The sequence below is a fragment of the Humulus lupulus genome, chromosome 9 (assembly GCF_963169125.1).
Source record: "Humulus lupulus chromosome 9, drHumLupu1.1, whole genome shotgun sequence".
Taxonomy (NCBI): domain Eukaryota; kingdom Viridiplantae; phylum Streptophyta; class Magnoliopsida; order Rosales; family Cannabaceae; genus Humulus; species Humulus lupulus.
The window spans coordinates 150,775,061-150,801,448 of NC_084801.1; the positions used below are offsets into that span (position 1 = coordinate 150,775,061).

General features: G+C 32.0%; 1 protein-coding gene, 1 long non-coding RNA gene and 1 pseudogene across 2 annotated transcripts; 1 reads left to right on the forward strand and 2 right to left on the reverse strand.

The window, feature by feature from the left end:
• Nucleotides 1-2,509, forward strand: part of LOC133800175 (3-hydroxy-3-methylglutaryl-coenzyme A reductase 2-like) — a 100,126-nt pseudogene extending 97,617 nt beyond the window's left edge.
• An 18,872-nt stretch (nt 2,510-21,381) lies between these two features.
• LOC133802164 (uncharacterized) lies at nt 21,382-22,724 on the reverse strand. The gene is made up of 3 exons (XR_009877174.1): nt 22,431-22,724; nt 22,265-22,322; nt 21,382-21,740 (listed from the first exon to the last, which is right to left on the reverse strand). It is a non-coding gene; the product is annotated as an uncharacterized LOC133802164 (long non-coding RNA).
• Nucleotides 22,725-25,201: 2,477 nt separating this feature from the next.
• On the reverse strand, nt 25,202-26,025 carry LOC133800176 (callose synthase 9-like). The gene is made up of 3 exons (XM_062238132.1): nt 25,772-26,025; nt 25,500-25,597; nt 25,202-25,369 (listed from the first exon to the last, which is right to left on the reverse strand). Exons 1-3 carry the CDS (start codon nt 25,971-25,973, stop codon nt 25,202-25,204), a joined length of 468 nt encoding a protein of 155 aa, XP_062094116.1. The 5' UTR covers nt 25,974-26,025.
• Between the last annotated feature and the right edge of the window lie 363 nt (nt 26,026-26,388).

The window sequence follows — 26,388 nt, forward strand, 5'->3', positions numbered from 1 at the left end:
CCAACTCAAAAGGCTAACAGATTATAGACATTTAATAAGAGCAGCTAGAGAACAATTCTGCCTTAGGACTTTTTGACTCAGCCTACCATTCAATCTATACTTCACAGCCTGCTTAATCAACGTCACTATATACAAAGGAGTATAGGAACAGACAAAAAAAATGCAAGAGTTCCTATTAAACCACACACCATAAACCGCAGCAGCCAAAACAGCAATAGAAAAGCTGTGTAGAAAACTCTTAGGCTTCCTATCTAACCACTCTTTCCAGCCAACATAATGAAGAGGCCAAATACCAGAACCCAACCACCCTTTAAGCAGAGCCCAAACTTGCTGGGAAAACCAACAATCAAAGAAAAGGTGCTGATGTGATTCCTCCACCTGCTCGCAGACTGGGCACAACACAGAAGCAATAGAAACTTGGCACCTCACTAAGTCTTGCAATTTTGAAATATGGGGTTAATCTCACTTTAATCTCATTGTAGGTGGATTTACTTTTGGCTGCTTATGGCTGCTGCTTTTGGTCTTTTCATCAGTGAAGAAGCTTTAAATATCTGGGTCTGTCTTCTGTTCTGGTACTTCTGTTTCACAAGCTCAAGAAATTTTCTTGCTCCTTTTAGTAAAATTTGTGTGTTTCATGGTTCCATTGTATGCCTGAATTCTTAGTTATAGTAAATGATTTAGGTTGGCATATCTATAGCAAGGATGCTAACTTTGGATGGGTCATGGAAGTCTCTTGGTGAGTCCTTTTCTAGGAATGCTGGATACATAACATTGACGATTTTTTGGGTGTACTAGTTAGCTTCCTAATTCAATTAATTATTTTTATTAACAAGTTTGATGAAGCTTTTCACTTGTAGCTCTTTAGCCATTACCATTTTAGGTGATATTCTTATATTGAAAAATCAATCTGACACTGTATAGTTATTAGGGGAGTGTGCATTAGTGACTTGATACCATTTTATTTTGGAAAGCTTTTCAAGCAATCTGGGGCATCTGATGATGTTTGTTCAAATGTTAGTTCTGGTTGGTTTCAACTTCTATTACATTAATAATGTATTCAAATCTTGATGGTGACTGCAGTTAGGGATTGGAAAACAGAAAGCTTTGAGCATAACTCGTGTTGTTCAATTTACCATTTGAACTTGTTTTTTATATAGTTTTACCAGCTTATCTATTTTAATTTATAGCTAGAAAATATTATTATATTCCATATTGAGCTTTTTCTTGATCTCACTTTTATTTATTATTATAATTTGAACTTGTGTAATGGCATACAAACTACTGGTTTAATGGTTTCCTGTTATCTATATCGTGTGTAATTTTTAGAATTTTTGTTTCCTGTTACATAACTTCTTCTTTAAATACAATATTTTTACATGACTTCCTAGCAATCTCACTATTTATATGGTCAAGTTACATATTCAAAACGTCATAAGCAATTTGATGTCCCTGAAATCTATCGTCTAGAAGCAAAAACAAAGGTACATATCATATGTGTGCGTGTGTCCCTGAAATCTATCACTTCTTTTATCTAGGAGGTATGTTTTTCAACCTGATTTGAGTATCTCTGTTTTGGTAGGGTGTTTTCATAAATCCATCCTTCATTGAACCATTTGGACTTACTTTAATTGAGGTGATTATTTTTAACTTTGGTTTCAGATATTGATTAATGTGAAGTCCAACATGATCTCTTTTATATATTCTACAAAAGGGAAATAAATTACTAATACAGAAATAAAAAAGTTAAATAATGCAATTTGGTGGTGCTACTGTTTTGTGTTCTCATTAACAGTTGCAAAACATTTTTTTTATTAATCCAGAATTTTTTTTTTTGTCTCTGTTACAGGTTATTACTCTTGAGGATGTAATAAAGGGAATCAAGGTATAAAATTGCTTGAACTCTTATTTATTATGGCAACTTTCCTTAACCAAATTTCTATGGTCTATTATTGTTGCAGATCATGAGGGAGACTTTGATATATTTGTCACATCTTGATCACGAGGACACGGAAAAGCTGGTATGGGTTTATGGAAAATAATGTAGTAAATGTATTGAAATATTTTTCATGTTTTCTATTTGTACCAAGTTAGTACAAGCTTGTGTTAGCTATAGTTTTTATTTATATTTATGTCTAATAATATTTCTGTTATGATGTGACCTATTTTGAGTGGAAATTTCTTTCAAGTCATGTGGCTGCAGCTTGGGGGCTGCTGATAGTGAATAGTTTGAGGAAAAATATGAGTGGGGAATTTCTTTTATTGGCCATTCAATTGAAATTATTTTCTGCATGTATAATTATAATGGAACACCTTGTTTCTATCTTGTCAGACACTTGCAGAGAAAATGTCTCATTTGATTGTGTTATATATTATTTTCATTATAATTTCTATCTTATGCTGTCTATTCTTCTTGTATGATGCAGATGCTAAAGAAGCTAAGCAAACAATTAAGTGACGAGGATTGGAATTGGAACAACTTAAACACATTATGTTGGTCAATAAGGTCTATATCTGGTTCGATGATGGAAGAACAGGTACATTTTTAACTTACCTTATAAATGTTATTTCTACTCATTTTCTATTTGTGGTCACTGCTTATACTTTCTGATTCAACTATAAACTCATCATTTACTTCTCGAGATATTGTCTACGTCCCACCTCCCTAGTTGTGATAATAGTTTACTTGGCATTTCTGTTTTCACTACAAAAAAATGTTTATTCTGATCAAAGATAGTCACATGTGTAAATTTGAGTAAATTTGAGAACTATGAGAAACTTGGTTGGAGGTATACAACCAGTACTTTTTTGAAATCTTGTACATAATCCTCCTCTCTTTCTGCAGGTATGTTGTTGGACAGTACCCGAGCTTTCTAAGAGCTCACTGAAAGTTCCTAAAAACTGTTGTGAACAAATTGTTTGAGTTCATGCACGAGACACATCCTGGTGTTCAGGATTTTGTTCTGTTGTTGTTTTCTTGTCTCATTAACAGTTGCAAAACATTTTCTTGAACTCTTATTTATTATAGTGTCACTAAGTGTTTTTATTTGTTATAGCTAGCTTATTAAGTATATTATAATTAAGGAATCTTGAATTGTGTCTCACATTCTTTGCAGCAGCACTAAAGGCCTCTCTGTGGCTTATATCTAGCTTTAAAGTTGGCTTTAAAGTTGGGGTTAGAACAAGGGCTATAGACACCAACAGGTAACTAGTACAAGATCAAGAAACTAAGGCATATTTATAATAGTGAGTAATACTATGTACAGCAATTAATAAAAACACATTCAGTAATATTATTAGTGAATCTTTCTTTTTCAATACTACATATATATGGATCTGGCACAATGCTTCCTGTACTTCTAGTGGCCTTTGGACTTTGTTTGGTTGTAGGCATGTGTTAATTTCATTAACATGTGTGTATAGATTCTTGTACTTTTTATTTATAACTTTGGCCACTATAGTATAACTTAGAAACACTTAGTCTGGATCAAATTCAAGGTGTTGAGCTTTTTATTTCACCTTCATTCAATTAAGAAATTGAGTTACTTCATATTATTTTCATTCGCTGCCTACATATATTTAAATTTGTCCAGCCATTGCTTAACTGGCCTTTTCTTTTTATTTGCTCATAAGCAGTTGCTTCAACTGAATTGGGGAAGATATTGAAGTCCTATGCCATTTTAACTTGTCCTTTCACTGTGAATCTCTCCTATGCATTCCTAGTAAATCTAACTTGTCCGATGCAATTGTTTAAATTCTGCAGCTAGACATGAATATGAGGGAAAGGATACTAATCCTAATTGACACATGGCAAGAAGCCTTCGGGGGACCTCAGGGGAGATATCCTCAATACTATGCAGCATATAATGAACTGAAGGTTGTTAGTTTATTAAATGTTATTTTAGCATGTTAAGCTTGATACACAATTTTCTCTTGTTAATTACTTCGTCAGCCAAGGCATTTGGGCAAAAGCTTATTTAAGTTGATTAAAGTGTAAATATCATATGATCAACCTTTTTTTTTTGCTTTCTGCTTTATGTGAGATATGCAATAGCATGGGTTGCAGATGAATGTGAATGTTAGTTATACATGGTTATACTAGCCTACAAGGTATATATATGCTGAAGTTGAATCCCTTAGTGTTGTCCTTGATGCTTAAGTTATGATGAATGTTTTGCGTCTGTGTTTGGATGGGTTGTATTAATTCTATGTGTTCCTTTTTCGGTTTAGAGTTTTTATAGCTAATGTGCTACTACAATATTTGGAAAGGAACCTATTTTGATTTCTTAACTCACTTTTATAATAAAGTATTCTAAGTAATCTATGTATAAATATATATCACAGGCTACTGGAGTTGAATTCCCACCTCGAGAAGAGAGCAGTGTACCATTCTTTACTCCACCCCAGACCCAGCCAATAATTTCTCCTGTTACTGAATACAATGATGCTGTTATTGAGGCCTCTTTACAGTCTGATGCTTCAGGCCTCAGGTACTGTCTCGATGACAACTGACTTTTGTTTGTCATAAACATTTATTCAAATTCTTGGTACTTATTAGATTTTATTTTCTTATATTAAACACAAGATAGATGCAAAATAAAGTTATAATATATAATTGCATGGTCAGCTGATAAAGTTATATTTAGGTAATTAATTTTTTTTATGTACTCTTTTAGTTTACTATAACTTTAAGTTGAAGCATTAATTATTTAAATTTTGTTGTAGCTAAGAAAATGGACTCACAACAAAGACAAGTGCACAAAGGATGATGAATTGAAGAATGGAGTAAGTTTGGTTTACTTTTGTGTATCTTGTAATGTTTCTATTTTTCATTTTTGAAGTAAAAATTGTTCAAGACTATAAAACATTATTATGTTATGCTTTCAAACTTAAGTTAGAACTAAGATCTCATGAAGTAGACACATTCATGGATTGAATTAGTTATTGTTTAATGTAATACTTATGGTTTATCAATCTATTGAGAATTACATTTTATGATTAATTTTGGTTTTTTTTTTATCAAAACACAATAATGAAAATCTTTTAATTAAAAAAATAACATATAAGTATACTTATCAAAATAAAATTTAAAATTTTATTACTATATGTTATGATTTAAAAACATATTATAAGCGTAAAAAATCGTTATGGTTTATATAATATAACAAACTAAAAATGTTATCAAAATAATCAAATGTAACAGTTGAAAAGTGTTATGAAAAAAGTATAAGATTAAACTTCAAATTTATAACCAAAAACTCTATCTAAATGTTATTATTTGAATATTATAGCACGTAAAAATGTGTTATTGAATAGTTTAAGATAACATCGAACATAACATTCAAATACTGTTATAAACAACACTGGACTTTTAATAACAGGGGCTATGTTAGCATTTTCAGAAGTGTTATCAATAGTTTCGGTTAGCAGTTTTTAAGTGTTATGAATACTGTTTTTTCTTGTAGTGTTTGCTTTTGGCTTGCAACTAAAGTTGAACGATTAAGCATAAAGTATGATTGAGTTCTTCTATATCATATATAGACCTTTTCTTCAAAAATCATAAACTTGACACTAAAGCCAAGAGTTTAGAACACAAACAGGAAACAGAAATTTAAGACATACCAGAAACCGTCTCCTCAAAACATCGATTCTTGTCATGTTTGATTTTTTATTTTATTGTTTTTCTTTATGATTTTGTTGTATAAGAAGTCAAAGTGTGATTCTGTTTTTATTCTTTAATTTTTTTGGGGATATATTGACAGAATTTAGAGTTCTGGAATCAATTCTTCCTCACATAATTATTGATCATTGAGAATGATATATTTGTTATCTTGATACATTTCACAAGCCTTGTTTTAAGTTGCATGTTTTGTTGCTTCAGTCGTTTTTTTGCATGGTAGTACATCTTGCTATACCCTGCTGTTTCGTCAATTTTGGAGTTATTACAAATTTAATTTAAACTTTATATGTTTACAGGTGGAAACTAGCTTAAGTCTTATGTTCTTAATAATAAAAGGACTTTTTTTTTACAATGTGCAGGTATATTGAGATGATTTCTTTGGAGCAATTCTTGACAACATTTGTAGTTGAGGACTTTAGAATGGAAGAATGTATTTCACTAAATTTTGTATACATTTCTTGTTTTGTATTTAGTGATAAAGGAATCTGAATTGGGCATAAATTATGTTGTAATATGATTTCTTAAGCCTAGACTAGTAGACTAAATATTGTAATTACATTTGAGTAATTAATAAAAATCTATTTATGTTACCTTATTTGGCTTCAACTTTCATATTTTTTTTCCTAGTTTTGTGTAAGTAAAAAAAGATTATGTTTCTCTAAGCTAATATAACACGTGTTATACTAAAGTGTAGCATAACACAAAAAATGTGTTATACTAAAGTGTAGTATAACACAAAAAAAGTGTTATATAATCGACTATAAATAACATAATTAAACACTTATCTATATATTAAAATAACACAGAAATTGTGTTATCGTTGACAGTACAATAACACATCTGTATAACACTGATAAAGTGTTATGTAAAGTACCCTGACCTACGATAACATAGTCGGTCTTAACACATCAGAAATTGTTATCGTATGTTTTGATAACACATTTTCGGTGTTATTAAAAGCATTTTTTCTTGTAGTGGATAATGGATCCTATGTGGAGGATTAGACGTATATAGGAACACATCGTTAAAATTCCTATTTTATGATGTTTTAGAATTTTTTTCATTAGCTTGTAATTATTTTCTTATAAAACATGTTATTTTTTTTTGTTATTATTTCATTATTTAGTAAGCGTTAAGTATTTTTAGATTCATTTGAAAGTGTAAAGTTTAAATTCCTCTCTTATAGGTTAGCCCATTTGTCAAGGCCCATTTGATTTGCATTATTAGATTGTATCTAATTAAAATAAATAACAATTGATAAAGCAAGGGTTTAAATTCCTGTGTTTTGGGTCCAAGTAGAAGTTAAGGGGTCTTAGTAGTGGGTACGATATACTGAATCCAGCCCTCCTCCATTGAAGATTCAATTGTTAAGGCCCATTTACCCGAGTTGGACTTAATTGTAATAGGGTAGTTTTAATAGATAGATGGACCTAATAGAAAATAGTACAATAAGTTAAGTTGTAACCTCTACTAGTTTTGTTTGTCTTAGTTTTTCAACTTTTCTATTTTGGGGAATTAGAAAAGACACATGGAGCAAGAACCAAGAAGATCTGAAAGACTAAATGGCCAAGGTAGAGGCCGAGGCAGAGGGCGAGGAAGGGGGCGAGGAAGAGGAGTAGCCGCCACCCCCATATATGAGGAAATTCTAGCAGCTCTAGGAGTACCAGAAGCACCCAATGTAGTGGAAGAGCCGGGAGCTGCTGCTACTCGAATAAATTTGGAAAGAGAAAATGTCCGTCTTAGGGTAGAGCTAAGGCGAAGGGAAGAATAGTTCCAAATAATCTCAAGAAAACAACAACAAGTGGTGCAACAAGTCATTCCTCTAGCACAATTACTACAATTGGCATAACCTTGCTACGAGGCAGTGTATGAACCTCTTAGAAAGTAGCATCTACCAAACTTCAATGGTGGGTCAAACCCAATATAAGCCGAAGAATGGCTTCGGTCAGTGGAGTCCATATTAGAATATATGCGGCTGGGAAATGAAGATTGAGTCTCTTGCGCTTCAAGCTTGCTAAAGAAAGATGCCCACATCTGGTGGGATATAGTAAAGTAGACTAGACATGTGAACGTTATGTCACGGGATGAGTTCATCCAAGTGATCAACAAGAAGTACTATAGTCCTGCGATTCTAGCCACATGGGTGGACAAATTCATCGCACTTACTCAAGGGAATTCGACTATGATGGAGTATGCCAGGAAGTTTGATAGGCTCACAAAGTTCGCACCGGACATGATACCCACTGAGACACTAAGAATTCAAAGATTCGTGAAGGGACTGAAACCTATGATAGCCTGTGATGTAAAGCTGAATCGGGGAATAACCACTTATTCATAAACATTAGAGGTAGCCGTGGAAGTTGAGCAGGCGAAAGAAAGAATCTGGAAAGGAGGCGCGGCCAGAAGGGACGCCAAAAAGAATAACAATGATCAGAATGACCACAAATGAAAACATGACTGTGGTCAAAATCAATAAGTTGACAAGAAGAATAAGACTACATCAGAAGGTAGTGGGAATAAGAAGCCCTATGTGGAATATCCCCAGTACCCTATCTGCAAGAGGAGGCATTCAAGAGAATGTCGATATCAGACAGAAGGTTGTTTCAATTGTGGAGAAGAAGGAAACATTAAAAAGGACTGCCCGAAGATGAAAGACCAAAAGAAAGATGAAAAGCTTGTGCCAGCCAGAGTTTTTGCTCTTACTAGAGGTGAAGTAGAAACTAGTAATACAGTGGTAATAGGTCAAGTCACTATCTCTAGTAAACTATGCAATGTATTATTTGATTCAGAAGCTACGCATTCTTTTGTCTCTATGAATATGATTGATAGCTTAGATAGACCATGCAAACATTTTAGAGATATGTTTGTCACGGAGTTACCCTCGAGGGAAAGAATGTTATCTAGTAGAGGGGTGTGTAGCATTGTAGTTAGAATCGAAGGAAAATAATTACTAGTAGATTTGATCGAGTTAGACCTTAAGGATTATGATGTAATTTTAGGCATGGACTAGTTAACAAAATTTGTGGCAACAATAGACTGTAAGGGTAAGACAGTCAACTTTCAAATAGAAGGTGGAGAATAGTTCATCTTCAAAGGAGAAGTTTCCCGAACTCGAATACCGATAATCTCAACTCTCAAAGCTCAACAATTAATCAATAGTGGTTGCCAGGCATTTCTAGCCAGTGTGGTGGAAAAAAACGAGAGACGCAGCTCGAACCAAAGGATGTACATATTGTATGCGAATTTCCCGAGGTGTTTCCAGAAGATCTACAAGGATTACCTCCGAGTAGAGAAATTGGGTTTGAAATAGAATTGGCACCAAAGACGACACCAATCTCGAAAGATCCCTATAGAATGGCGCCTGCCAAGTTAAAGGAGTTAAAGATCCAACTGCATGAGCTATTAGACAAGGGTTTCATCCAACCAAGCTATTCACCTTGGCGAGCACCAGTGCTTTTTGTCAAAAATAAAGACGGGAGTATGAGGATGTGTATCGACTATCGAGAACTAAATAAAGGGACAATCAAGAAAAAATACCCTTTACCTCGAATAGACAATATTTTTGATCAATTATAAGGATCTACGATATTCTCAAAGATATATTTGCAGCAGGGTATCATCAGCTAAGAGTACGAGAAGAAGATATCCCAAAGATGGCTTTTTGGACTAGATATGGACACTACGAGTTTCTGGTGATGTCTTTTGGCTTAACAAATGCACCAGCAACGTTCATGGATCTTATGAACCGAGTATTTAAGGACTACCTGGATAAGTTCATTGTGGTGTTTATAGATGACATATTTATCTACTCAAAGATGAAAGTCGAGCATGAAGAGCACCTGCGACTAACATTGGGACGACTCAAAAGTCATCAATTATATGCTAAGCTTAAGAAATGCGAATTCTGGCTAGAGAATGTGGCATTTCTAGGACACATTATGTCTAAAAATGGCATAGAAGTAAATCTAGCCAAGATTGAAGCAGTGAAGGATAGGCACAAACCCAAGAGTGCCACGGAGGTGAGAAGTTTTTTGGGATTAGCACGATACTATAGATGATTTGTTGAAGGGATCTCCAAAATAGCTACACCCTTAATAAATTTGACGCGGTAGCAACATATATTAGTATGGATGGAGAAGTGCAAAGAAAGCTTCTAAACGTTAAAGGAGAAGCTCATATCAGCTCCAGTTCTATGCGTCTCAAACAATAAGCGCAAGTTTGTAGTATATTGCGATGCGTCGAAGTAGGGACTTGGATGCGTTTTGATGCAAGATGAAAAATTGGTCACATCTGCCTCGAGACAGCTAAAGGAGTACAGCAGTAGTACCCGACCCATGACATAGAATTGGCAGCAGTTGTTTTCGCTCTAAAGATTTGGAGGCACTATCTGTATGGAGAAAAGTCTGAAATCTATATGGACCATAAAAGTCTAAAGTACTTCTTTACGTAGAAGGAGCTCAATATATGGCAACGGAGGTGGCTGGAGTTAGTAAAGGACTATGATTGTGAGATCTTGTATCATCCAGGAAAGGCTAATGTCATGGCAGACACACTTAGTAGGCGGAGTTACGGAAGCTTGTCAACACTTAAGGGGATAGCTCAACACTTACAAAATGATATTAAGAGGTCCGGAATTGAACTGATAACTGGACAACTAGCTGATCTCACAATCAAGTCAACTCTAATGGAGAAAATAAAGGAGAAACAACAAGAGGATGAGTTTCTTCTTAAGATGAAGGCAACACTACAAAACTCACAAAATGTTGATTTCTCCTTGACAAAAGAAGGCATGCTATGATATAGGAACTGAGTATGTGTGCTAGAAAGTGGAGGATTAAGAGAAAGTATTATGAAGGAAGTGCACACTACTCTGTATTCACTTCACCCAGGATTGACCAAGATGTACAACGATGTCAAGACAATGTATTGGTGGCCGGGGACGAAGAAAGACACAACAGCATTTGTAGCAAAATGTCTTACATGTCAACAAGTTAAGGCCAAACATCAAAGACCCGCTGGAATTTTGCAACCATTGGAGATTCCCTAATGGAAATGGGAAGATATAGCGATGGACTTCGTGATGGGATTACCAAGGACCACCAAGCAGCATGACTATGTTTGGGTGATTGTAGACAGACTCACAAAAACTGCTCATTTTTTGCCGGTAAGAACAATTTATAACGTTGAGCAGTACACAGAGCTTTTTGTGGCAGAGATAGTGAGATTGAATGGAGTTCTAAAGATGATAGTCTCCGATAGAGGATCAGTTTTTCCATCAAAGTTATGGGAAAGTTTACAACGTGCAATGGGCACCAAGTTAAAACTAAGTACAACATTTCACCCTCAAACCGATGGTCAGTTTGAATGTTCCATACAAATATTAGAAAATATGTTGAGAGCATGTGCTTTAGACTTCTCAAGATCGTGGAACTACAAGAAAAAAATGCTTTGAATAAGACCAAAAATGTGTTATCAAAACATACCACAACACTTTTTGACGTGTTAAGACCGACTATGTTATCGTAGGTCAGGGTACTTTACATAACACTTTATCATTGTTATACATATGTGTTATTATACTGTCAACGATAACACACTTTCTGTGTTATTTTAATAAATAGATAAGTGTTTAATTATATTATTTATAGTCGATTATATAAAAGAATTCAATACTTCTAAATTTGTGTTATACTACACTTTAGTATAACACATTTTTTGTGTTATATAACGAAGTTTGCATAACAAAATTCTTTACTTCTAAAAAGTGTTACTGTAATAAATATTATAACACATTTTTCATATTATTTTAATATTTAGATAAGTTTAAATTCTCATTATATAATCATTTATAGAAAATAGTTTGCATAACATAATTTTATGCTTATAAACCAGTGTTATTGTAAAAGATACAATAACACATTTTTTGTATTATTCTAATATTTGGATAAGCTTGAATTATTAATATATAAACTTGTACATTATAAGAAGGCATAACATATATAACCAAATAATTGTGTCAAAATACATTCAAGATTATCTAAAAAATAATCCAAAAGTCTTGTAATATTCAACACTGCCTAATTAACATAAACAAAACATTCTCACAATAGTCAACTAAATAGTCTTAAACAATTGCATATTCAAAATTAAAGGTAGGAATTCATGATTTTCCAAATGCCAGCACACCAAAGCCTTCCAAATCACATTTTCTTTTGCACTTCACTTGTTGAATCTGGTAAATAAAACATAAAAGAAAAACTAATGAGGTCATGAAATATCATACCATTCATCTAAAATAGTCAATAATACTATCATAATCTTGGATTGCATATCAGTTAATGTTGAACAAGCATTTATACTAGTAAAAAAAATATCCAATCAAGAAAGAATCTACTATTTCTAACCAAAAAATTATTCACCGGTTTAAAAAGGCATGTCATGTGTAAAATGTTTGTGTGCACATATCATCAGAGAGAATAGAGAATGAATGAACTAAACTTTATCGAAATATATGCAAGTGTTGAATATTTGTGATTCAACACTTGTAATGAGCTAAAAATTAGAGTAAGACTAACAGACTCATAGCAAACCATATCAGATCTATCAGCTACCACTTAATAGATAAATTTTGTAGTAATAAAATCATTTATAGCTAATTTCTAGATAAATTTTGTAGTAATAAAATCATTTATAACTAATTTCTGCACTAAAGGGTTCAATTTAATTGATGAAGAACAGAGAAACAATAGTCTTTACAACACAAAAGCTACAAAAAATCATGATCATAAAAATATTAAATTGCAATGCAATAAATCCAATATGTTAGTAATACTCCACAACTTAGGCTCTTTTTTCTAGGAAGAGAGCTAAGTGAAACCTCCATATACAGGACCAAGAATCTTAATCAACAAGAAGGAGCAGACTGTTTTATAAAATAAAAAGGGCTTAGAATCAAAGACCAAATATATAAATTTCAAGTCATGCTAAGTAAAGCTAATTTCAGCAGCCATGCTAAGTAAAGGTAAGACCATTTTGCCTCAAAACCTCAAAACAAGATCAAATCAGAGAACACAAACAAACAAAAAAATCAAGAACAACACCATAAGAGGGCAATCTTTTTCAATCTACTATCAACAATCAAATATTACAAGGTCTTATACCAATTTTATATGCAGTTTATTCAAAATCATGGTAATACTATCTGCAGTCAAAATGAAAATTTGGAGTATCTACCAATTAAGTTTCTCATCCTTTTCTTGAGCTTGGTTCTGGAGCTTCAGATAATGCAAGATAGGACTATTGTATTTGGAATCAAGCTTATAACTGTACCAGAATTTTGTTCACGTGATTGCATTATCAAAGAAAATTCCAAGAAAAGCACTAGCAAACATAAACCATCTCTATGGGCTTGTACAGATGCAGATGAGAACATGCATATGTTCACCTTATATACATTAAGAGAATCTTAAACCATCATAGAAAGATAATCATAGTTCAATATACTGACCTCTGATTTTCCAATCAAAAGAAAGTTGTTGAAAATCTCTGAAATGGTTTCTTGAACATCTCATTGGTTAAATATTGGGCCTCACCTTAAGCATCTACTGATGTTGCACCAGGTAGTTCTATCAAACCAAAATAAAAAAAAAAATCAGAGAAATCCTCATATACATGAAAAACCAAAGAACAAAGAACCAAATGTCACTTGAGCTTCTGAAATTATAGTATCCATCTAAATATTTATGTGCTTTTTATACCTTAGGCAAATCTGAGTGAAAGTATACCTTCGACTTTTATTAAAGACTCAAATTCCTAAAATCAGCAAGCAAAACAATGAGTGAAAGTATACCTTAGACTTTTATTGAAGACTCAAATTCCTAAAATCATCAAGCAAAACAATGAGTGAAAGTATACCTTAGGCTTTTATTGAAGACTCAAATTCCTAAAATCAGCAAGCAAAGCAATGATTTTATTTCTAAAAGTAACAACTCAATAGATCAAAATTTTCATATGATGATCCAAATATAATATAATGAAAGAAAAAAATTCCAAAGTATACTTCTATGAAAAAGAAAAAGAAAAAAAAAACAAACTTCGTTGAACCAATGAACAAGTTTCTTCTTTGTTTTCCTCTCGCTTTTTCTCTCCTTGCATTGATTTTTCACATAGATCAGTTCAGCTAGAAACTCAAGCAATACCAGGATATTCAATAAAGAGTTGAACATTCAATTTGAATTGAAAAAAATTCCTTTAATGCAAAAAACATACAAATTTCTTATATATGACATTAAGTCATCTAAGCATAATAAGAACCATGAAATCATTATCACATATCAATCAGGTTATCAATTCATAAAAAAAAAAAATTAACTTTAAATGAGTAGAGGATGAAACTAGACATGCCCAAGCCTCTATAATCAGTCCTCCACATGCATACCATAATAGCTTAAACCAAACCACAAAAGGCAACATCAAACAATAAGTTGTTTTCAAATCACTCCATGCATAAGAGCACTCTCCCATTTCCCTAGTGCTTCATGGTATTCTCCATTCTTTTAAAACATAAATTCATTATGCATAAAGAAATACAATATATATGTATATGTATAAATATATATTAAAAACTAATAGAGACACCTTGTTCACAAGAATATCCTTTTACTTATCAAGGAAGACCTATGTCTCTTCAACAGCTCTAAAAACCTCAAATAACACCTTATGCTCCTGTGAGTTAGGTGCTACGTAGAACACATGACCAATCTAATTATCTAAACTTTTATGTCAAAGTATGAAAAATAATAACTAAAGCAAAGACCAAACCTAAAGGAGTTGTTAAATCAGATTGTACTGTCTTGTTAAGCCTAAAGGAGTTGAAATCACATTATTCTAAGATTGACTCTAGTCAAGGAACCAAAAATGAGGCAGCAGCCATCACTGATCTCTATCCTCACTATAGCCAAGGTGAACCTCTATTATAGATTATATATTTATCGTAAAATTTGAAGCAACTTTAAGTTGTATTTTCTTTCTTTCTTTTTAATGTTTGGTGTGATTTCTTGGTGCATCTGAGCTGGAAGTCTGTTGCTTAAAAGTGTAAATTAAGTTGTTATAATTGCAATGGTTAAAATAACATAATGTTTCTGCTCAAATTCTGTTTTTGAAGAATAAATTGTCTCAACCAAAAGATAGTTAACATGCATGCCGGAAAAATAGCATAAGAAAAGTGAATTCAAACCTTTGCTTTTCTAGCTGAAACATCTTCCAATTGTCACATAGTCCAAGTAAGAACAAAAGCACACACCTGAAATTTTTCTTAAGAAATGGATCAAAATGTAATGCGGATGACAGATATGCTACACATATTAACATTTAAAGAGATATTCACCTGAAAGTTCAGCAGAAGGAAGGTTATCAAGTACAATTTGAATAAGTGTTTTGTACCACTCCAGAAATGACATGTTAAAATGACCCAATTTAGAAGTTATATTACTGAACCATCCATAGAAGACATGAAGGTCCAAGGATAAAGTTTGTCTTAAGACTATTTAAAGTCCAAAAAAATAAAAGGCACCACAAGAAAGCCATCACACATTTGATGGCTTTATGTTCGAAACACCTTGTACTCACACTGCTTACTTTTAAGAGTGATGCATTTCTAGATATTTTTAATCACTCAAAAGAAGTGGTATACTTATTTGCTATAAAAAAGATATTTGGTGTAGTGTATGCCTATCTACAACATAAGCGGGGCATCATATGGCTTGTATTGGAGTAAATACCAGTTTTCCCTCTACGAGCTAATTACTCTCTTGAATAAATAAAAGCATTTCATTTCTTGGTTTTCTTTTAAATTATGGATTTCTATTTTTTGTAATTTAATGATTTGCTTATTTGGCTCAATCTGAATTGTTCCCCATGATTCCATTACAACTAGCTGCAAATTGAAGTTGTAACAGAGATCTTTCACCAGTTGAATAGAGGTATAATAACTGCATTTTTTTTCTTCTGTTTTTGCTGGGTAAGCACTGACTTGATTTCCATTTCAGCATCTTTTATATTTTCCCTTTGATGAGCATGATATTTGGTCTGGTTAGATTTTCTATTGATTGTGATGTCTCCTGATACGGGTTTTGATGCACATGCATATTGTAATAATCACATATGGTAGTTCTAAAGGCAGTAGTTCTTTCATGTGGTCATTGTGTGTTTCATATTGATTTTATTCGATTCTTCCTTTTTATTTGTTGATTTTACTTAAGGAAGAGGGTGTGTATATATATATGTGTATCCCTTTCAGTATTGTTTAAGAATTAAGATACAGGAAATGAGAAATTGTATGTTTGTTTTTCATTTGTAACCATTTAGAAGCTTAAACAGATCCTTTTCTTCAGTTAAATTTGATTGATTGATTTTTTAACTCAAAGTTGCGTGTGTATGGCTTAATTTTTGTTGAACTTGTGTTTGGCTGTTTGGTTTCTGTTGAATAGAATAATCACGTGGAATGATTATTACTTTGTTCTAAGTGTTGACAGTGTAGTATATTCTTTGAACACTGAAACTAGAAACTAAAAACTAATGGTACAAGGAGTTGAGTGTGAAAATAGAAGATAATAAAAAATAGGAAATGATGGTTTACACAATGCTACTATGTTAGGGAGGAATAATATTTTCTTATGGTGTTTTATAATACCATTAATATTTTCTGAAAATTGGTTTCTATTTTTAAAAAGATTTATAAAGCTTATGGTTATTAGATTTTTTTATTTTGGGATAAAGTGAAGTTCAGAGAAATGGGTCATTGGTACCAGTAAGAGTCAAAAGGACCTTTAGTTTAAGTAAGGTGCTTAAACCTAACTTTTCACTCAATGTGGTTATATAGTTGTCATTTGTAGCCACGAAGAAGGCCCTCTATGTTTTTTGCATTATATATTTGTGTCAATAAAGTTAAGATTATCACATTCCACCTCCAAAAGCTCTAATTATGGTCATAGATAAAAGCAAAATGTATGTTTTGGCATTTTTATATACTTTAGTTTGAACTTGCTCTTAATTTATTTAAATGATTGGTTTGTTGTTGGATGAATAATATTTCATTCTAGTTCAGTTATAATTTAACAAATTTGAAAAATGATCTCGCTATGTACTATGTTATGAAGAGTTGAACCAAGATCATTAAACAACACTAACCATGACTATCAAAGATAAACATTATTTAAGTAAGCACATTAATATTTTGGATGGCTTTTGTATTTCTTAAATACTATTCATGGTTCTCTGATATTGTTCTAATTGCATATCATGTAGAACTATTGCTAGAACTTGTTCTGTTTGCGTCTGTAACATTAGGTATCCATTTTTTCGCATATAGTAGTTATGATTCATTAATTTTTCATACTTTAATGATCCCCTTATTTTTGAGTCTCCTATGAATATATGTCTTTTTTAGCTTTAATTTATATATGTACAAGGAAAAGAAGAAACAAAAACATTATAAATATTTTCAAATGTGTGACTTGGTACTTTTCTTAGTTGTTTTTTTTCTACTTAAGTGGTGCTTGTTCTTATTTCAATACTTTTTTGTTGTGTTGTTTGGTCTCCTTAGGCTGGTTAAAAAGAAGACTATAAACTCATTAAATTATGTACTAAGGAGTGTTAGGAGCAATGATTTGTAATTATTGTTATTCTTTATATATGTGTAAATAGAATTTTCTTACTGTAAATAAAATTCTGCTTGATTAATTTATTCTATTTTCTAATAAATATTTTATTTGACAAATTCTACAATTGGAAATCAAGAGAAGGTTTGATTATGCTAGTCTAGTGCCTTCATTAATCACTTATTTTCACCAAATTTAATATTTTCCAATTATACATGCTTCTGTTTCACCATATTTAATATGTTCTAATTAACAATTATACATGCTGGATTCTTAACATTTCCTTGGCCAGGTAGTCTCTTGGTCATTTCGTTTATGTATATCCTTTCTTGATAGAAATATTTTCATATATAATCAACTAACATCATGAAACATTCATATTAGTTGCTCCTCTATTTTTGTATAATTGTTGAATGTACAAAAGTAGAGAAAATATTTTGCGTTCTCTCCCTCTCTCTCTCTCTCACAGAGTCTATCAACTCTCTCTGTCACGGCTGCTCTGAAATCAACTCTCTCTCTCTCTTAGCTAAAACAAGACCCAGGTAACTCACAAAGTAGTTAGTCTCTTGTGTAAAAAAAATCTCCTTTCAGATTTCAAATTAATATCGAGAAAGTATTTTGAATTTAATCAATATATATTTATATACATATATTTGTTTCTGATTGAGATAATACAGAGAGAAAATGAGATTTGAGAGAGAAAATACATATATTTATATCGAAGGGGTTGTGCATATTCTTGAATTATGGAGCTCAATTGTACAGATATATCTGCAAGTTTTTTTAGTTTTACTCTTATGATGGTTTTGCTTACTGTTTTGAAGTATATAGTACTAAGCTTTAAATAATGCATTGAAGGTGGTTGACAGAATTCTTCAATGAGATATATGTGTAATTGTTTATAAATGAGTAAATGATTTTGGCCTAAATCCTTTCTTAACTTGGCTATGTATGCTTCTTAATTTGGCCCTGAATTGTGAGATATATGACACTTGTTTTGTTAAAAATGATGTTTAAAATGTGCGACCAATATTCCTCCTCACAATCTTGGAAAGTTGGTTGATGTGCTTTGTGTGTTGATTCAAAACCCAGAAGCTACAGTAATTATCAGTGTATATGAGTTCTTACATAATTCACTAACGGTTAAATCAGTAGTCACTTACATTGTTAAAATTTTAAATGGGTGTGGCTCACAAAGTTGTTGCAACAAGATATTTTTACAAAAACACCTTCGTGAAATAGCTTTATAAGGGTAGTCTTTTGAAATATAGCAAAGCAGAGGAAATTTATTTTTGTTTTATTAGTATCAATATGTACAGTGGCATTTACGCCTTGATTCTCTTAAAATATAATTTAAAAATTTATGGTAGCATCCCACTTGGTTTTGCACTAAGGAATAATTTTGGCTGGTTATATATTAGTATAACTTGTTTTTATCTTTGATTATACATATAATTGTTATTTGAGTTATTTTTCATCAATATTTATGGCTGAAAAATCTAATCTATACATATGAAAATAATGAAAACAATATGACTAAATGAAAAATCTAATCTATACATATAAAAGCTTACCTAACCATCTATCAATACCAAGTCAAAAAATTCAAACAACACACAATAAGTTTTCTTCCTTATATCACCGCAACACACAAACAAATTTTCCAGAACCTACTTCTCTAATACACACAAGTTTTCAACCTTCTGTTATCACCGCAGCACACAATTTTAATCTCAGAACCTACTTCTCTATGGATGAATATTTAAGATACTAAAACTCCTCTAACATTTTTAAGATATTAATAATAAGAGTTAAAACAACATAATTTCGTACCTCTTGCAAATTAACTTTGCAATGCTCCTTGCCAATTCGATCACTAAGGTGATTCCAAGTAGTATGTTTTTCCAGTGCTTGGATATGATTCAACTTAAAGGAAACTAAGCCATTCGGGGCCTTAAGTGCAGCCACTTATCTAAGATTGTTACTGCACCGAGGTGGAGAATTTGTTAGTTATTATGGTCCAGTCAGCAATCTTTTATGTTTATAATTGGATTCTTGTAAAGCAGTTAGTTATGTTTCGTTATGTTTACTACTGCTATATATACTGTTCAGTTGTATACTCTTACATATAGTTTTTTAGAAACTTTTCCTTGTAATTCAGTAAAAAAATCTGTAACTGAGAGAAGAAAGATTTGTACTGAAAGAAGAAGGAAGTTCTAATAAAAGTGGCTGCCCGTGGATGTAGCTTAGAATTCTAAGTTTTCACTCTAATTCGAACCACGTAATTCTTGGTGTTGTCACTACAACAAAATAGATGTTTTATGACTTTAATGGGGAGACATTGGAAGTCTACAATGTCTCCCACTTAGTGAGACGTTGTTGCTGGGGTCATTGTAGGTATATATCCCACGTCTCCCGTTGGGAGACGTGCCTCACTTCCCACGTCTCCCACTGGGAGAGGTGAAAAGTCAAATGTTGACTTTCCACCTCTCCCATTGGGAGACGTGGGAAGTCACTCACCTCTCCCAATGGGAGACGTGGGAAGTCCATAGGAGACATCCCACGTCTCCCATTGGGAGAGGTAAGTGATTTCCCACGTCTCCCAATGGGAGAGGTGGAAAGTCAAATGTTGACTTTCCACCTCTCCCATTGGGAGACGTGGGAAGTCTCCCACCTCTCCCATTGGGAGACATTGAAAGTCTCCCACCTCTCCTAATGGGAGACATTGAAAGTCTCCCACATTTAAAAAAAATAAATTAAATAAATTTATAATTAATATTATTAATTTAAATTGAATAATTAATATTAATTAATTATTAAATTAATATTAATTATTAATTAATTTAATATTTAATATTATTAATTTAATATTATTAAATTAATTTAATATTTAATATTATTAATTTAATAATTAATTAAATTGAAATAATATTAATTTAAATTTAAATTATTTTAATCTAAATTTAAATTAATTTAATAATAAATTAAATTGGAAGAAAAAAATATATTTGTTAGATATATACAAGAAATACAATATTTGTTAGAAATATTCAAAATGAACAAATATTGCATTGTGTATGAAGAAAGAGTTAAAAAATTAAAAAAAAAAAACCTATCAACGAGGTCGGTAACTTTGGATTATCGGCAACATATATGTCGCCCATTCTTGTCGCAACTCATCAATTTGTGCCTCTGTATATGATGTGCTTGTTAGCTGCAAGAAATATAAAGTAAAATATATTAATTAATTATTTGATTACATTTATAGTTTCAAAAATAATTTGTAAATTTTAATTAATAATACCGTTCTCAAGTAATGCCCAGGACTCGCATGCTCAATCAAATCCTTCAACATCCTCATTAAGTAGTATCCACATGCCACATTGTCCGGTTGGTGTGGACACTAATTATTTAAAAATATGAGTAATTTATTATTAAATTGAAACTTTTTAAAAAAAATGCATACATATTATTCTACTTAATTATTATAAATGTTCAAAAATTTCTGCTAAAGTTACTTACCTGAGGTTGCTTAATGCGTAGAGTATCAGGGATCTCGACATCAGGAAGATTCATAGAGAAAAAAAGATTGAAAGCGCTGACGATCACTGATACAATCTCCTCACGGTTATTTAGCTCTGAATTCACCGGATCACAACAATAAACATGATATGCATATGGTGCCAAAATAAGCAACATCCAATGTTCACTGTATAAGAAAAACAAAAAAATTATAGCTCAAATGTTAAACAATGAAATTATTGATATGGGTCGGAAAAATGACAACTTTTTAAACTTACCCATGGTTCCAAGGGACAAGCATAACTTGTTCTTTTGATTTTACGTCATTGCAACGTCTGAACAGATTCTGAACACGATCGTCGAATGAACTCCCTTGACTGGCGACGATATTAGGATTGACAAATAAAAACTTATTTTGGCGACCTTGTTGTACCACATATCTGTAAATGAACCTAATACAAAAATATGAAAAATTGTTATATGAATGAATAAATCAAATTAGAAAATTAAATGAACAAACTTATTTGGGTCTACTCCTGATCCATAATGTGCGTCGTCAATCATTTCATCTAATGGATCCCAGTTCTCCTCCACTATATTCCTCCTCACTCCTTTTGGTCTACTTGGCAGAGTTGGAGCAATCGGAGCTATCTCCCCATGGTAATACCAAATTCTGTAACTCTTGTCGATCCCATTGAAATATAAGTGTTCTTTAATCTTTTTAAGATCCATCTTTTTAACATTTCCACACTTAAGACATGGACAATAAGTAAAATTTGGGTCTTTCACATTTTCCGAACAAAACCTTAAGAACAAATCAACCCCGTTCCTAAATTCCGCAGATAACCTATTTGCTGACATCCACTGTTTATCCATATATTCTTCTATGTCTATGGAAAAGAAAAGAAACAACACTAAATAAGCACATGATAAAGTTGTATGTCTATATAAAACTAATTTTTTATTATCCTAGATAAAATCGGGCAGCATTTCCCCTATAATAGTGACCTAACCATCTGCATGTGAATATCAAAACAAACAATTCAAACAACATACAATAAGTTTCTTCCTTATAGAATGTCTATATAAAACTAATTGTTTATTATCCTAGATAAAATCGGGCAGCATTTCCCCTATAATAGTGACCTAACCATCTGCATGTGAATAGCAAAACAAACAATTCAAACAACACACAATAAGTTTATTCCTTATAGCTCCGCAGCACACAGTAAAATTTATCAGAACCTACTTCACTAATACACACAAGTTCTCAACCTTCCGTTATCACCGCAGCACACAATTTTAATCTCAGAACCTACTTCACTATGGATGAATATTTAAGATATTCAAACTCCTCTAACATTTGTTTAATAATATTAAAAGTAGAAGTAAGAGAATATATATGTACCTCTTGCAATCTTTAATCCAAAAGCTAGCAAAGTTACTTCACTTAGTAATCAAATTCGCTATTAAATCCACAAACCAATAAAATTAAATTAATAAATAATAAATAAAACATCACTAAATATCTAGCAATATATAACGTATTATTGTAATTTTAGAAACTTAATTACCTCAAATGTGTGATTGATATTGGAATTTTGATGCAAAATACTCTCTAAAATCTCACCACAAAAATCACAACCTATGAAATTAAATTAATTAATATGTTAAACATTACTAAACAAATATCACTAAATATCTAATAATAGTAAATGATATTGGTAAACAAATAAAAAAAATCCCAATGTGCCGCTAATTATAACTTCAACAAAAAATCAATATAAAATTTCATAACCTAAAAACTTAATAATAAACAAAAACATAAAAATTTTAATATATTTCTATTTTATAAATTATTTAATAAATTTATTTTAACATAACTATTGATATAACAAAATAGTTACAATTTAAAAAAAAATTCAAATATACAAAAATATATCTAAATTTCGAAATAAAAATTGATAAAAATTTAAAAAAATCATGAACATATATACTCTAATGAAATATATACAATGTGATAGGTTAAATTAAAAAAAAAAACTAAAAAATCATAAATCCCTAAAAACTTCCATTGAAAAACCACAAAAACATACAATGTATATAAAAAAATGCATAAAAATGTAAAACTAACACAAAATCATGTATATTACTCATCCTAATGCAAAACCTATAATTTATTTGCAAAATAATTAACTAAAAATCAAGAAAATAAAAAAAAAACTTACCTTAGAACCCTAAAAACGCAGCCCCAAATCGCCCAATTCTTCTCTCTGGTTTGCTCTCGGGTTCGTGTGAGGAAGAAGAAGGCTGGTAGTGATTTATAAGTGGAGACATCCAACGTCTCCCACTGGGAGACGTGGGACACGTGGCACGTCTCCCAGTGGGAGACGTTGGATGTGCATGGGAGCACATCCAACGTCTCCCACTGGGAGACGTCCCACGTGTCCCACGTCTCCCAATGGGAGACGTTGGATGTGCTCCCATGCACATCCAACATCTCCCAGTGGGAGACGTTGGATGTACCCATAAATCACTACCAGCCTATTTCCAACGTCTTCCACTATTTTTAATGTCTTCCAATTGTAACCATTAATATGCACTTTCAATGTCTTACACCATTAGCCATTTAAAATCCCTTCTAATTTTTAATGTCTTACACCAATGGTGTAAGACATTGTAGGGAGTCATTGAAAGTAGAATTTGTTGTAGTGTGTGTTTTAAATGGTTTGATTTCTTGTGTGTTTCTTTTAACTGGTTTGTTCTTGTGACTGTTTCTTTGGATCAAATTGTGTTTGTGCAAGTTGTTGTGATCTCTAGTCTTGGCTCTACATGTTTTAATAAATTACTCTATGAACTATATATCAAAAAGATATTTGATCAGTATCTTGATTGAGATTTGACTCATTCTCCTTGCATATTATTCCATGTACTGCTTCTTCAGGGTGGGCTATCTAATGGACAATATATAGCATTAAAAAGACTCTCCAAGACTGCAGGACTGTTTTTTATTACAGGAAGGAATTAAGAGAAAGTAGAAAGATAAGCAAAACAACAAGTGTGGTGGTCCTCAAAGTCACAGCATGGGTTATATCAATAAGATTGTCCATAATTTTTCAATCTATATCAAATACATTTTATCATATAGATTATATACATTGGAACAAGCAACAAGCATCTTTCATTTTTATTCTTTTCCTTTCCAACTAGGGCTGGTAGCAATTCTTGGCTCAATTCAAAACATGCCAAAAAAACAACATGGAAATAATTTGATTCCATTCTAATCCCAAGTAAGCTAAGTTGTCTAAACATGTTTTGTGTGGTGATAGGAGACCAAAATATCAAAGTATGCAAAACAAAAGATGATCAGTGATTGTTTAGGTCATAATTGACCCCATAAAATCGACTAAAGATATGATCTTGAAAGCAATCTGAGAAAAATTAGAGAATATTATATTGCAACTACTAAAGCCTCTCTGATCTAATCCATCTTTCCCAACATTTATACCAGTGTATTTAAGAGCCAAAAATTAATCAAAGTATCTTGTCTCAAGAACAGTTCAAAATAGCAATCAAAATATGATCATATTAATTAACTATCGACTAAACCTCTTCCTCTTCACTGTTGATGGCACTTATTCATGATTTCATGGAAAAGTATTAAATTTTTACTTCTCTTGAATTAAAGTACCATGTCACAAATAGTACTAGTTTGGGCCATGATAGATCAAGTTATCTTTACTACGATGTGCCTATAACCTTTATTACTTTACTTTAAAATAAATCAAGTCTCCTCAAAATTTCATTGTAGATAGTAAATTAGAAAAATATCATTAATCACAAGATTATATAATCCCCAAGATATCTTTCTCTTTCTCTTCAAAATTTTATTTCTGCCTCATAGAAACCTTCCACACACTTTACAAATTAGATTGATCAACACTCTTTAATCCCAATGACCCTAAATGACCATTCTCAACATAGGAAAATTCATTTCTTATCTTCTCCTAACAAAAAAAAAGCTCAAAAATTGTTATTGTTAAATACAAAGTTTGTAATAAAGATCAGATCAGGCTACAAATACTCTACATGGCTATCTATCTAAATGGAATTTTAACAAATTTGACCATATATTATAAACAAGGTAGCAGACAAAAGTGAAAGAAAATGACATGATAACACCAGTTATATACACATATCAAGAAAAATGCTCTGTATATTTTTCACATAATTATGTTTTTCTCCTTATAGGTAGATTAGAAAATAAAACTACAGTATTAGCATAAACAGAACAAAAGCAAATAAATAAAGGTGCCATCTATTTGATTTCAAATGGGTGAAATACTTACTCGCCCGAGTCTCCACTGAAAGCCCCAATCTCCCTTAAATTGAACTCTTCTTCTCGTAACTTTTCCACGTCATTCTGCTCTCGATAGAGTTTGTAGAAATCTTGCAAAAGAGCAATGTCTTGGTTTCTATCTATAACTCCTCCCTCCTTTTTTGCAAGTTTTTGCTAAAATTTTGGAAACAATAAAAAGTAAATATATGGAAAATATAATATTATTGTCGAAGTGTATAGAATGCAAAACAAACAGACTAAAAATCTGGAAGTGAAGTTTATCCATTTAAAACTAAGCACACACCTTAATGACAGACATCAATCCAGCTTTAAATTGTAGAACTCCTCTTCCTTCACTGTCAGGATCCAGATTTTGAGCCAAAGAATAAGCATGTTCACACACTGTAGGTATACAAAAAAAAACCAAGATATTCACAATGTTGTTAACTGACAAAATTTAGCTTAATAAGTACTCAGGTCAGTTTCTTAACAACTCAAAATATGATAGAAAACCATGAGAGCATATAAATGAGTTCCAAATTGTACAGCCAGGAAAAAAGAAAGAGGGAAACATACAGATCCTGGAGACATTTGGATTCTTATTTTGGATCTCATCTGCAGCACGTAGAATTTCATCAATATCCCCATTGTTTGCAAGGGAAGATGGAACATTTCCTGCAATCCCATCAACAGGCTGCCCATACGCATCCTTCCCAGTCCGTTCTCTTTTCAATGCTGCACGAACTAGACGCTCGCATAGCTCGTCAACTTGAGACATTTTCTATAATAGAAGCACAGAAAATATGACAAAGTGTCAAACTGAGAATTAAAGAGAGAGAGAGAGCGAGATGATGCCAATCTAAATTAATTCTAATGCCTATTCACCTATAAAAAGAAAGCTTATATATGAATTCTACAACCAGAACAACTTCAACATCAGCATATACAGTTTCAATTGGCAACAAATATTTCGCCAAATCAACTCACAGGAGAGAAATAAAAACTTATAGTAGTGTACCCTAAACTCGTAGCCATGCAGCAATTATACACTTTTTCTTGTAATTTTTAAAAATAAAAAGTGATTGTTGAAACTTCTAAGGAATAACATTTAATTTATGTTAAAACCATATATAAAATTAAAAATGATTTACTTAACCCACTGGCATGTGAATGAAAATACATATAGCTTATTA

Excerpts from the sequence above, each read along its gene's own strand:
- LOC133800176 (XM_062238132.1), bottom strand. The coding sequence starts at position 25,973 with ATGTCTCAAGTTGACGAGCTATGCGAGCGTCTAGTTCGTGCAGCATTG. Across the intron at positions 25,598-25,771 it reads TCCAAATGTCTCCAGGATCT|TGTGTGAACATGCTTATTCT; the intron begins GTATGTTTCCCT and ends GTATACCTACAG. Across the intron at positions 25,370-25,499 it reads GATTGATGTCTGTCATTAAG|CAAAAACTTGCAAAAAAGGA; the intron begins GTGTGTGCTTAG and ends CCAAAATTTTAG.